The following is a 15,146-nucleotide window of genomic DNA, read 5'->3' as shown; positions in this document are numbered from 1 at the left end:
TCTGATAGCGTAAAATTGCATGGCATGTCAATACAATACCACACTGGATGGTGTTTGACAATACAGAAGCGGATCAAGATGAACTGCAAGATATACTGTAACACTCAATACAATTTATTACCAAACCTCGAGTGTTATATGAATTTCATTGCGTCTATTTTACATCTTTCTTTTGCATTGATTGATGGCATTTATTGCTTAGGTGTTCATTTGTTATTACACTGGCCGCCAATAATTTAACTTCAAGTCGTTAGGCTGCACAACAGCCACGTTGATATGCACGTTTATTCAACATGGATGTCGACCTCTGTAATGATATCAGTCTTGTTAGATTGAGGGGCGAAGTAGACAAAAAGACTTTAACCCTGTTTAGAGCAAGTCTGTACTATGACGTGCGCCAGAGTTAACTAGAGGAACTTGACAGGAGAGCCCTGTTTAAAGTCCATCCCGATAAAAAAGTTCAAGGACATTTATTTTAAGGCTGCGATCGAACCTTCGACACGTGGATTGACAGTCAAAGATCTCACCACCATAATCCGATCCGACGGATCTACGACTTTAAAGAAATGAACATATCATGGTTCTCTTGCTACATTGTATAGTATAAAACCTAGCGATAGTAAAATATTCGGACGAACAGACGAGGCTAAGTTTGACTACGCTGTTTACTATTTATTTTTAGCATAACTAGCATAATACCCAGTTCATTTCAAAACATTTTCATAAAACATAAATTACCTGAAAAATGCTTTTATCCTGACAAAAAAGGTGTTACCATTTATTGTCCGAGTATTTTAAGAGCAACATTTCACATTTTAACTGTAGCATATGTCGTTCGAAGTACAGAAATAAATCTCGCATACGCATAAACATTCAGAGTATCAAATACATCAAATACATATTTATTTGCCAAAAAAGTATTTTCTTCAAACATTGACGAAACCACCTACCAAGTTAAATTAATCTCGGAATAAAAGCTATAAAACGAGTTGTATAATATTGTAATGACGAAACACATTTGGTTTCATTAAAATGCTCAAACACAGCTACAGTTGAAAACAGGCAATTTAGCAGGCAAGTTTTTCCATGCTATAATGTGTTCTGAATTGACGTTTAATGTTTAAACTTGAATTTAGACAAAATATATTAATAAACTGCAATGTTAGACAGGCGATCGTCAATAATTATGTTCAATTAAGAAAAAATGCATGTCTTTATAAAGATAAAAATGTGATATAACCTTTACACAATTGGCAACAAACCTATAAAATATCTTAATAACAAGCAACAAACCTACACATATTAACGTTCTTTTACCAGTTTAAATCATTTTCAACGTTCAAGTTATGCATAACACCAACGACACCGTTGTAATTACATTAGCAATTACATGAACACATACAAACCAGATAGAATTAGAATATAGCTAATTTAAATGAAATTGCTGGAACTGTAATGACTCAGTATGGAATTTTGCATACATGCATAGTTTTACAATGCTAAAAATGTACATTAAATTTTTTATCAAAAATAAGTGTGGTTATTTAAATGAAATAAGATTGATAAAATAAACGACTGTGTTACTTTAAGTATATCCTCATAATGATAGAATTCGAAGTATACAATCTTGTATTTGTTTGACAAAAATGAAACAATAAAACCAATTGCCAATTTCTTAAACCACAATATATCGTATCCATTGAACTTCCTTTGCCATTCCGACGACACTTATCGCTATCTTAAACAGTCACACAAGTGCAAAATGGTGCACGTCAACCGGTGTGTCCTCAGTCGTCTACCACATGCACTTTACGGTGACGTGCTACATCCGACTTAAACCTGAAAAACTTTGAACAGGTTGGGCATTGGTGAGCTGCGGGTGCCCCAGTGTGAATACCCTCGTGATCCTTGAGCCTCTGTTTGCTTTCAAACATTGGTCGCAATGGTTGCATTTGTTTGACCGCGTTCTACTTTCCAGGCGGAGGTGCCTATTCAAATCTGCTTTAATGGCGAAAGTCTTTCCACAATTTTCACACGAATAAATCTTCTCCCGCCCATGAACACTACACTGATGTCTTTTGAAGTAACTCGGTTTCCGAAACCACTGTCCACAACTTGAAAAGAGCCTTTTTTCCCCTGATACACAAATTTCTCATGTTCGACGAGCGTTGCCTTCCGTTTGAACGTTTTGCCACAAGATGAACAGACATGGTGATCTGCAAAATCAATAAAAAATATCTAAAAATTGTTTCCGAGATCTATAAACTTCTTGAAATATGAACCAACTTAGGAAAACTTAAGGTTCGTTAACGACGCACGACATGCTCGGACGCACAACACGACACGCACGCACGACACACACGCACGACCCACACACCCGCACGCACACACGACACGCACGCACGACACACGTACGCTCGACACACACACACACACACACACGCGCGCGCGCGCGCGCACGCCCACCCACACACGCACGACACACACGCGCGCACACGCACACACACACTTTACTATGCTTTACTATTTTAGATGTCAATAAGTTATCAAACAAACTTGACATTGTTAATTTACGTACTAAGGGCCGAATTCAGAACATCCACTCTCACTCACACTCCAACCACATTCCCGTAAGGGACACTCAAGTGATCACTTGAGTGAAATAAGGGGAGTGACACTCAAATGATCTCTTCGTATTCACACGCCTCGCGAACACTCCACTTCATCAAGTGACCAATACAGTACAAATACATGTATGTTTTCATGATCATAGCGGATTATCTGTTTGACTATGGTGATGTTTACAGTAAACATATGTTTATTTGCGATTTGATCACCTTATTGGTAGATATGGCGACAAACAAATGACAATAGTTGTTGTTCTGAAACTTAACATTTTAAAACATTTGGTTAATAAATATAAACGTTTTGATGGTAAATAACTGTTGCAAAATGCGTTGAAATGCATGTTTTTTTGTTGATGCTGTTTTAAATATGTAGCCGTTTTCCATTGTATCATATGATTTAAATATGTAATGGTATATAATCTTGCTTTTTTATTCAGGATAAAGCGGTCTTTGACGTTTGACAAAAAATATGAATGTTGAAAACACTGAATTAAAAATAGCACATTGATAAAATTAGCGAACGTATCTACCTCTTATGGGGAAATTGCACCTCTGCGTGAAAAACAACTTATGACATGTAGGGGAAATTGGATGAAGATGACGATGATGCTGATGATGATAATAATAATAATAATAATTATTATAATAATAATAAAAATAATAATAAGCATAACAATAATTCTGTTTTTGGTGGTGTTGGTGTTGCTGTTGGTGTTGTTGTTGGTGTTGTTGTTGTTGGTGATGATGATGATGATGATGATGATGATGATGATGATGATGATGATGATGATGATGATGATGATGATGATGATGATGATGATGATGATGATGATCCAACTGAATAAAGGCTGGAAAAAACATATCATTTATCTGACCACGCTCTGAAATGAAAATAAACATTGCGTAAAACCGTGTACATAAAGTCTAGCGGCCTATCGGCGTATAGTTAGCGACCTGGCGGCCTAGCTGCTTCATATGCCTAGCGGCCTAAATTTGTTGCATTTCTCAAAACCCTAAACAAAATAATGATAAATTAAATGTTATATTCATAAATTCACATTCCTTAGGGAATATCAGTAATTCTCCCTTTTGGGAGGCTGCTGGATGTGAGTGAGACTCAAGTGTTTTGCGTGAGTGGGACATTTGTGAGTGCTCGGCTAGGCCACTTGAACCGCCCTCGAGGATTGGTTGTGAATACGAATTAAAAAAGTGTGAGTGATAAATGAACATGAAAAGAAGAAAAATTGGACGAGGACTAATTATATCCATGTGCTTTTTTATTACGTGTTTTCAACTTTTATTTTTAAACGCTAATTCTGCTTTTTTCGCACTGCAAAAGCAAGTTTATATACAAACACGTATTTGAATCACTTGATACAATTGAAAACGGCTACATATTTAAAAAGACTACAAAAACCTGCATTTTAACGCATTTTGCAACAGTTATTTACAATACAAAATGTTACGTTTTTATTAACCAGTTGCTTTAGAATGTTCATTTCAGTTTCAGAATAATAATTATTGTCGTTTGTTTGTGGCCATATCTAACAATAATGTGCTCAAATCTCAATTAAACATATGTTTACATTGTATAGTGTAAACACCACCATAGTCAAACAGATAATCAGATATGACCATGAAAACATGTATGTATTTGTACTGTATTTATCACATGATGAAGTTGAGTGTTAGCGTGGAGTGTGAATACGAACAGATAACTTAATTGTCACTCCCCTTATTTCACTCAAGTGGTCACTTGAGTGTCCCTTTCGGGAATGTGGTTAAAGTGTGAGTGAGAGTAGATGTTCTCGATTCGGCCCAATCTCTTACTGTATCTATTTCTTACATTCGGTTATAGCTAACTATTACAATATGAAATACACGTTAATTCGTTTGATAAGAGTTACGATTTAAGCATCATATTGTGTAAGCTAAGACCAGTACGTTTAACTGGAATTGTCATGTTGGGCATACGCATAAGCACGTTTCATTTAATAAACGGTAACTCTATGATATTTGATCAGTTATTACATGATTGTCATGTTGGGCATACGCATAAGCACGTTTCATTTAATAAACGGTAACTCTATGATATTTGATCAGTTATTACATGATTTTTTATGGAATTTCATGCACATAATTTTCACGTTTACCACAGCAATTTTGTAAATCAGTTCGTGCTTTTATTAAACGTCAATTCTTTGAGAACCTTGTTTTGAACAAGTTGAAGTATAAATAATTAAATGTGTCAAATGCATTGCGTTCTGCGCAAATGTTTAAATTGATGATAATTTCAATAAAAATACTATTTCACGGCGCGAACAGCGTCGCATCGATCTACAAAATCCTGTAGAGTCGAAAATTTGGCCAAGAATTGCATCGTTAATATACAAGAGAATCTAACATATTTTACAAGTGTAGAAACACAAAATAGAGTAGTCTTTTATAGGCTAAGAAATATTTTCATAACTTTTCTGTAAAAAAAGTTATTTAGAAATAAACGTCACTTACCCGTTTGTTTACACGGCGTTTGTCCCGTTATGAACCATGTGAGAACCCCGTTGAAGTCACGTGATTCCTCACCCTGGCATATATGCCAGAAGATGCGACGTTTGTGATAACAATTACACATTTGTTTTTGCTTATTATGTTATCTGTCTGGAATTTTCTGACAATATACATATCTGGGTCAGAACTGTTGCAGTAGAAAATGCATTTAGAACTAGAATGTGTCACAGGTCAAGGCCAAGGTCACAGTGATCTAATTTTGGAATGCGACACTCTGCCTCACCAAGATGTATTCACACACCAATTTGTGAAGCATAAATGATGTGGTTGTGGTTCAGGAGATATGCTCTGGACAAGGTACAACGATGGAAAGACAGAAGTACGGATAGGGGTAACATTACATTCCCAGGCCATTATATGGCAACGCATAAAAACATCATGGAACCATTTCACTCATTCTTGCAATGTTCTTCTTTATTTGTTTTAACATCCAATCCGAGTGTTACTTTGCATCTATATCCAAACTATTTGCATTAAGTACTCTAAACAACAGACACAAATGGCAACAACACCATTTATGTTAACCCTTCCATTCATGCATATGTCTTTTTATGTTTTTTGCAAACAGAATAGATCCAGATTTTGGAGGAGCTGTCTGATCAGGGTCTACAATGTTTGAGTATTTGATACTTTGCACCCAAGGCTATTCTTACTGTCATAAATATAACTGGCCTTATCTTAGTGGGTAGAGTATCAAAATAAATATTCATGAAGTAAAGGATTAAGAACTGTGGCTTCCAAACCAACAGTTTAGACCCATAGTTTGTGGTAGTTGCATTGTTCAAAATATCGTTTCACTCATTCTTGCAATGTTCTTCTTTTTTGTTTAAACATTCAATCTGAGTGTTACTTTGCATCTTTATCCAAACTAATTGCATTAAGTCCTCTAAACAACACACACAAATGGCAACATCACGAGGACTTACCCGCTGGTGTGCTTCTTAAAGTCCTCAAAATGAAACGGTCTTGTTTTGTGTATGCACTATTTTAAGTAATTATCTTGGCAGTTGTTGTTTAAACCATTTAACACATAGAAACGCCTTTTCACGCCTCTGTAGCAGACGACTTTTGAAACTAATGGGAAAAATGGAGCATTTACTCAAATTGAGTTTGAGTTACTTAGGATGCCTAAGCAACCAGTGTTTGAGTTGACAAATTTAGACTATATTTACCTGTTGGCTTTGTAGTAATGGTATTTGTTGCCATTCCTTCTGTTTTTGCTGCTGCCAGTTTGGGTTTTACTGTTGGTTTCGACGTACTTGTAGAAGCCATCTTTAGTTTCTTCTTACGTACTCCAAAGTCATCCTCTCTGTCATCTTGGTCGTAATCATCGTCACCATCATCACTGTCATCATGACCTACATCTACTTTGGGGGCAGAGTCACTGTCTGAAATTTTATTTTAACCCTTCCATTCAATGCCTATGTCTTGTTATGCTTTTTTGCAAACAAAATAGATCCAGATTTTGGAGGAGCTGTCTGATCAGGGTCTACAATGTTTGAGTATTTGATATTTTGCACCCAAGGCTATTCTTACTGTCATAAATATAACTGGCCTTATCTTAGTGGGTAGAGTATCAAAATAAATATTCATGAAGTAAAGGATTAAGAACTGTGGCTTGCAAACCAACAGTTTAGACCCATAGTTTGTGGTAGTTGCATTGTTCAAAATATCGTTTCACTCATTCTTGCAATGTTCTTCTTTATTTGTTTAAACATTCAATCTGAGTGTTACTTTGCATCTATATCCAAACTAGTTGCATTAAGTCCTCTAAACAACACACACAAATGGCAACATCACGAAGACTTACCAGCTGGTGTGCTTCGTAAAGTCCTCAAAATGAAACAGTCTTGTTTTGTGTAAGCACTATTTAAAGTAATTATCTTGGCAGTTGTTGTTTAAACCATTCACCACATAGAAACGCCTTTTCACGCCTCTGTAGCAGACGACTTTTGAAACTAATGGGGAAAATGGAGCATTTGCTCAAATTGAGTTTGAGTTACTAAGGATGCCTAAGCAACCAGTGTTTGAGTTGACAAATTTAGACTATATTTACCTGTTGGCTTTGTAGTAATGGTATTTGTTGCCATTCCTTCTGTTTTTGCTGCTGCCAGTTTTGGTTTAACTGTTGGTTTTGACGTACTTGAAGAAGCCATCTTTAGTTTCTTCTTACGTACTCCAAAGTCATCCTCTCTGTCATCTTGGTCGTAATCATCGTCACCATCATCACTGTCATCATGACCTACATCTACTTTGGGGGCAGAGTCACTGTCTGAAATTTTATTTTAACCCTTCCATTCAATGCCTATGTCTTGTTATGCTTTTTTGCAAACAAAATAGATCCAGATTTTGGAGGAGCTGTCTGATCAGGGTGTACAATGTTTGAGTATTTGATATTTTGCACCTTAGGCTATTCTTAATGTCATAAATATAACTGGCCTTATCTTAGTGGGTAGAGTATCAAAATAAATATTCATGAAGTAAAGGATTAAGAACTGTGGCTTCCAAACCAACAGTTTAGACCCATAGTTTGTGGTAGTTGCATTGTTCAAAATATCGTTTCACTCATTCTTGCAATGTTCTTCTTTATTTGTTTAAACATTCAATCTGAGTGTTACTTTGCATCTATATCCAAACTAGTTGCATTAAGTCCTCTAAACAACACACACAAATGGCAACATCACGAGGACTTACCAGCTGGTGTGCTTCTTAAAGTCCTCAAAATGAAACAGTCTTGTTTTGTGTAAGCACTATTTAAAGTAATTATCTTGGCAGTTGTTGTTTAAACCATTCACCACATAGAAACGCCTTTTCACGCCTCTGTAGCAGACGACTTTTGAAACTAATGGGAACAAGAAAGCTGTGTTTGTGAAACAGCAATGCCCCCACAGTGTTTTGTCACAAAAATGACGTTTAACCTTGATTTGACCTTTGACCTTGAACGGTGACCTTGACATGTTTGCACTGAAAATGTGCGGCTTCATGAGATACATATGCATGCCTATTATGAAGTCTCTATCTAGACTAGAAGTTAAAGACAATGTTAAACTTGGTAATTTGACCTATATATTTGACCTTTGACCTTGAAGGATGACCTTGACCTTGACATGTTTGCACGCAAAATGTGAGGCTTCATGAAATACACATGCATGCCAAATATGAACTCTCTACCTGTAATATTTCAAAAGTTATGGCCAATGTTAAAGTTGGACACAAACAAACAAACAGACAGGGCAAAAACAATATGCCCCCCACTTTAGTGGTAGGGGGCATAAAAATGGAGCATTTGCTCAAATTGAGTTTGAGTTACTAAGGATGCCTAAGCAACCAGTGTTTGAGTTGACAAATTTAGACTATATTTACCTGTTGGCTTTGTAGTAATGGTATTTGTTGCCATTCCTTCTGTTTTTGCTGCTGCCAGTTTGGGTTTTACTGTTGGTTTTGACGTACTTGTAGAAGCCATCTTTAGTTTCTTCTTACGTACTCCAAAGTCATCCTCTCTGTCATCTTGGTCGTAATCATCGTCACCATCATCACTGTCATCATGACCTACATCTACTTTGGGGGCAGAGTCACTGTCTGAAATTTTATTTTAACCCTTCCATTCAATGCCTATGTCTTGTTATGCTTTTTTGCAAACAAAATAGATCCAGATTTTGGAGGAGCTGTCTGATCAGGGTCTACAATGTTTGAGTATTTGATATTTTGCACCTTAGGCTATTCTTACTGTCATAAATATAACTGGCCTTATCTTAGTGGGTAGAGTATCAAAATAAATATTCATGAAGTAAAGGATTAAGAACAGTTTAGACCCATAGTTTGTGGTAGTTGCATTGTTCAAAATATCGTTTCACTCATTCTTGCAATGTTCTTCTTTATTTGTTTAAACATTCAATCTGAGTGTTACTTTGCATCTATATCCAAACTAGTTGCATTAAGTCCTCTAAACAACACACACAAATGGCAACATCACGAGGACTTACCAGCTGGTGTGCTTCTTAAAGTCCTCAAAATGAAACAGTCAATCAGCAAGGAAGTAACAGACTGGCCAAGGCTTTTTGTCTCAAATTCGACCTTTAACCTCAATTGGGACCTTGACCTGGTAGGTAGAGACCTGGTTATTGTATGTGACATATTGGATAATGACAGTGTACATTTGTGCCAGGTTATTTAAGAATCCTTCAATCAGCAAGGAAGTTACAGCCCCCACAAGGTCGGTCTGACGCACAGAGGCACGCATGGACGCACACACATACACTCAACAGACATAAGGACGGCTATGTCTTTGCTCCCTCAATAAAAACACTCAATATATGGGAAGGTATTTTAGATTGCTAGCAAACTCTTTCCAAGATAATAAAATGTCATTACCTTTCGCTTTCTCCATGGAGCATCTTTTACACCATAGTCAAAGGTAAGCTGCTCTCCTGGGTGTATGTCTTTTATGGAATACAGCCACAACCGTGGCTTGTCAGTCATGATCTTTTTTACCTTACAGTTTGGTTTAGCCGAGTCATTAACCATCCTGCCAAGACCTTTGGTGTTAGTTGCATCAATACTGAAAGAACAGTTTAGTTCCAATGTAATCTATGTTAACAAAAAGGTTTTTTTTACTTTATGCAACACTGAACATATATTCAATCTTCCAGTTAATTGAATTGCTATTTTTTGTGATGAATGCTTTACCAATCTTTGTCTAGGGTCCTACAACAGGGAACTTCTAAAGGCAAACAGTTAACATCAAGACAGAATGTTTGTTAATAGTTGAATGGGCATATAAAAAGAAATACAAACCTGTCATGAGTGGCCATTAAAAACAGCATCGATTATTAATGACAGGTGACCGCTTAATGCAGACAAGAAGTTTTGAAAAGCTTTTGAGAGCTTTCTGCATTACTTCCATTATGTATTAAGTAACCATCTGTCTTTAAGACCACCAAATGCCTCAGTATTCAGTGGCCACTTAAACAGGTTCGATTGTAAGTACTTATGCCGATCTTTTTCCCTCAAACAAATCCTATGTTATATTGTCATATCAATATATTACAGAGGTTGTGCTGATAAGTACTCAAGTTTGGAGTATTATAAGAACATTTGTTCTTAAAACATATTTCATTGTCTGGACTGAATAGATTTGTTAAAAGTACATAGGTAAAGACCTTCATGTATACAATGCTATTTTATTCAAATTACCTCACTATTGCAAAGTCATTATGCAAAGTCATAACATATTAAATTAATATATTAATATCCCCTAAATATGCCAGGAATATGTTCCCCCCTTTTTGAGAATGATAATGGTGCTTTTCCAAATCTTAGCATTATCAGAGTAATATGCATCTTTACCCATAAAAAAATGTAAACCATCTATAGCAGGCTACTGGTTTCAGCCATAAATCACAGCAGTTACTTTTTAAATTATCTTGTCACCTTAACAGGGTTTTCAGATTCCTAAAAACGTGTCACGTTTCTGATTGGTAATTGTGGGCATGCTTGAGCACTTGGTTGGAGTGGAATATTCCATATTCTATCAGAACATTGTCGGAAATAGCCGAGCATGACGTGCGCTATATAATTTACTTCTCAAGGTTGATATTGGTTGTACTCGTAATGATGTAGTCCTTTAGACTGGTTTACGACATGATTGGTTTATAAAACCCAGTCTAACGTGTCAAAAGAGCCCTCCGTCGCATAAACAAAGATAACAAACAAATATCAATAAAGATTTAGCGATAATAGTAGAAAACAGGGAGAACTCAACATGGCTGTCATGTTTTATCTACACAGGAAATAATACAAAAACTAGAATGTGACCATTGTACACAAATGTCCCGCTGTATGCTGAACTTAAAATAGGGTCATCACTCCATCAAAAGTTAGACACACCATTATTAGATCTTCTATTAAGTCAAGGTCAAGGTCACAATGACTCATATGCAACACTCCGCCTCACCAAGATGTATTCACATACCAATTTGTGGAGTAGTAGCTGTTATAGTTCAGGAGATATGCCCAACACAGTTTTTCTATTATACGGGTCAAAGGTCAAGGTCACAGTGGTCTAATATTGGTACATGACACACCTTCTTCCAAAGATGTATTAGTGTGCCAAGTTTAATGTCTCTAGAGCATATAGTTGAGGAAATATAGCCCGGACAGTTTTTCTATTATATGAGTCAAAGGTCAAGGTCAAGGTGGTCTAATTTTGGTACATGACACACCGTGTTCCTAAGATGTATCAGTGTGCCAATTTTAATGTCTCTAGGGCATATTGTTGAGGAAATATAGCCCGGACAAAGTTTTTCTATCATATGGGTCAAAGTCAAGGTCACAATGACCTAATTTTGGTACATGACACTACTGCTGTCCAAGATGTATCAGTGTGCCAAGTTTAATGTCTCTAGGGCATATAGTTGAGGAAATATAGCCCGGACAAAGTTTTTCTATGATATGGGTCAAAGATCAAGGTCACAGTGACCTAATTTTGGTACTCAGACACTCGACTTCACCAAGATGTATTCACATACCAATTTGTGAAGTATTAAATGTTGTGGTTCAGGAGGTATGCTCCGGACAAGGTATGACGGAATGACGGATAGGGGTAACACTATATGCCCCGGCCATTATATGATGGGGCATAATTATACCGGGCGTTTAGGTATGGTAAAACTCGCGACCCTTAGGTTAACTCAGGCACCGGCATGTGTTCGGTATCATGGGAACCAGTATTATTTCAGACTTTTTTCAATTCCTGCATTGTAAATGATAGGTATATACAGCTAAACAAGCATACCGTATTACATTATAGTATGGGAGGTAAAATGTCTTGGAACTCCATAACAAGAGGCCCATGAGGGCCTGTGCTCTACTGGCTTGGTTCGTTTAGTCCTGTTCATAGATATCTAACAACTGTACAAGTTTGGTGAAGATCTGTTTTGAAATGTAGACTTTTTTGCATTAACAAACTGTTTAATAGCAATTTCAACAATTTCAAGGGAGATAATCCAGTCATTCTTAAGCCAATCTGGATGGTCTACGAATGCATATCTACATGTAACTTCTGTAAAAGTTTGGTGAAGATCAGATTTGAAATGAAGGCTTAATTAAACGGCGTAAACAAGCTGTTTTATAGCAATTTCGACAAATTCAAGGGAGATAATCCAGTTGTTCATAAGCGAATCTAAATGGTTTCGGAAGAAACTGATTTCATACGCATATTTATCGACTGCATAAGTTTGGTGAAGATCAGATAAGAAATGGAGAATTTAGAGCATAAACAAGCTGTTTTGTTGTAATTTTGACAAATTCAAGGGCCATAATCCAGTCATGCATGGGCAGATCTGGCTGGTTCTCAAATGGAACCGAGCTCTTATGGATATCTAACTTCTGTATAAGTTTGATTGAGATTAGATCATAACTAAATACTTTAAAGCATAAACAAACAATTGTTTACGGACGCACGCACGGACGGACGCACGCACACACGGACGGACAACAGACACCGCGTGACGGCATAAGCTCTCTGGCCTTTGGCCAGTATAGCTAAAAATAAGGCAATTGAAAACAAAATAAATTTCCAAATTGCCAATGCTTGATAAAGAAACATAATTCATTCTTTTTAAAAAGAGCTTGATATTAAAATTCAGTACACAATGAGTGTGTTTTAAATCAAGCCCTGCTAAAGTATTGTACCCCCAAAATGCTCTTGCACCCCCATAAATTCACTCTAGGGGGTGCATTTACTTCCAGAAAAAAATACGAGTGGGAACACTGAATTTATTTTTGCCTTAGAATGATAGGAAAAACAAAACAGAATGCAGTTAAAAATATTACACAAGACTAAATATTTTGTGCTACGTTTTTATGTCTCCTAAAACTACACAATTAATGTATAATATACTCACTACATTTTTTTCCCGTTGTTATGAAAATAATACTTGTAAGTCTCATCCTCCTCACCATCACTAGGACTGCAGCTTCTCAACTTCCCCATGTACTCCAAAAGTTGCAATCCCTTTGGAATGTACTCTTTCACAAAAACCCCATTACCTAAATAGAAAGGAAAATGCCCATTTTAATTAATTCTTGGTCCATAATAGATCAAGGTTGTTGTAAAGTTACAATATAATTTTTGAAGACATGACACAAATTTCCTGACTCATAGACGAACAGGACAGGCAGACAATTCTATATGCCACATGAAGTGGACTGGAAACATACAAACAATTTGTGCTGAATGATTTTATACATTATATGACAAAACAAGAGCTGTCCGTAAGACAGCAAGCTCGACTTTTTGGCACTTTGACTCAAAGGGGGAATAGTTCATTCAAAGTACAAGAGATATGGGACTTGTCCTACTTGGTAATATGCTGACATCGGATAAGTGTGTAAAACATATATAGTTTCCGAGTAAAGGCCATGCATGAAAAACTTTAACCAAACTTTCTAAATCAAACAAGAGCTCGGCAAAGCGGGGCAAATGCGCCCGAATAAGTGTGCAACACACATGGTAGACAATAGTGGCATTTATACCTAACAACTCATAAAAGTTTCTTTGCTTGATTGTAATGTCAATATTAAAGATCTAAGTATAGTGAAACCATTGTAATCAGACAAACAAGGATAAATATTTTTTTTACGTAGACTAGAAATGTGTCCATAGGACACAGATGCCCCCACTTCCGCTTTGTCAAAAATGCCATATTTTCACACAATAAAGGCCCATTACTCAATAAATATTAATTTTGGGCAGATGAAAATATCCAGGTTCACAAGTTCACACCCTGAATAATATATCTATGAAGTTTCAAGTCTGTAATATGAACACTTTAGAGTTATCCGAGACACAAACTTTTCGGGGCAGACGTACGTACGGACAGAAGGACAATGGCAAATCTATATGCCCCCCTCTTTAAGTGGTGGGGGCATAAAAATTGGTTGGCCTAGGTCAAGCAGAACTTATTATTTTGAAATTGGACCAGCAGTTTTAGAGAAGAAGATTTCAAAGTTTACTTTATAGCCATATAAGAAAAAACTGGCCTAGCCCCTGGAGGGCATGTTTTTTGACATATCAAAATTCTTTGAACAACAGTCTATACGAATGAAGCTCAGAGTTTACCAGACAGTCGGTCTGGTAAACTCGCATGCTTTACCAGACCGGACCAATTTTTACCAGACCAAAATATAATGTAAGATTATATACGGTACACCAGAATTCTATACATGTAATACTTTGAATCAAAAAATTGTTTTTTTTATCATATATTCATTCTAAATGGCTCTCTTGTTAAAGAGAGAACTGTTTCAACAATAGACAATTAGGTCAAGTTACTAAAACAGAAATAATTTCGCAAGCTCTCAATTTTCTATAAAAGAAAATTTAGCTCATTAGATTCACCTTCTTCTGATGATTTATTCAGGCAGGACAATTCCTTGCTGACATCTAAATCATTATTATAAATGGATCTACATCTGTATATGATTACTCAGAATAATATGTTCCAAATAATGTGTAAAACTGTGTGAAGTATTTTCAGATTGGTTCAACTGGAGACATTTCATTTTTGGTCTGTTCTTTATGACATTAGTGATAGAGCTTGTTTGAAATTTGAAACTTCATGAAAGTAACCATGTCCTTGAAACTTCTTCTACACACATACACACTATTTCATCGTTTCACTTTTCATTAATTTACTTAGACTTATTAGTACTAAATACTATGAACACTATGTTTATATTATAAAAAAGCCTTATTTCAGTTTTCTGCAGGCTATGCAATGTCGATTTTGATTTTAACTAAAGCGATCATGCATTCTTAGTTTTCTGCAGGCTATGCAATGTCGATTTTGTATTTAACTAAAGCGATCATGCATTCTTATTCTCTATTATGGTTACAGATAAAAGTCCAAATAAATTGATCCGAAATTAAGCAAATTTTGGCTACTTTCG

General features: G+C 36.2%; 1 protein-coding gene across 1 annotated transcript; it reads right to left on the bottom strand.

Moving 5' to 3' along the window:
* Positions 1 to 1,992: 1,992 nt before the first annotated feature.
* Positions 1,993 to 13,240, bottom strand: LOC128216129 (uncharacterized). The gene is made up of 6 exons (XM_052922716.1): positions 13,100 to 13,240; positions 9,567 to 9,753; positions 8,559 to 8,774; positions 7,252 to 7,467; positions 6,368 to 6,583; positions 1,993 to 2,216 (listed from the first exon to the last, which is right to left on the bottom strand). Exons 2-6 carry the CDS (start codon positions 9,580 to 9,582, stop codon positions 1,993 to 1,995), a joined length of 888 nt encoding a protein of 295 aa, XP_052778676.1. The 5' UTR covers positions 9,583 to 9,753; positions 13,100 to 13,240.
* Between the last annotated feature and the right edge of the window lie 1,906 nt (positions 13,241 to 15,146).

This window comes from Mya arenaria, chromosome 14, assembly GCF_026914265.1.
Source record: "Mya arenaria isolate MELC-2E11 chromosome 14, ASM2691426v1".
Lineage (NCBI taxonomy): Eukaryota > Metazoa > Mollusca > Bivalvia > Myida > Myidae > Mya > Mya arenaria.
This window is presented reverse-complemented; position numbering and strand designations above follow the sequence as displayed.

Bases quoted from the DNA above. Each gene is read 5' to 3' on its own strand.
- LOC128216129 (XM_052922716.1), bottom strand. The intron at 7,468-8,558 runs GTAAATATAGTC...ATAAAATTTCAG, and splicing joins CATTACTACAAAGCCAACAG to ACAGTGACTCTGCCCCCAAA. The intron at 2,217-6,367 runs GTAAATATAGTC...TTGATTTTGCAG, and splicing joins CATTACTACAAAGCCAACAG to ATCACCATGTCTGTTCATCT.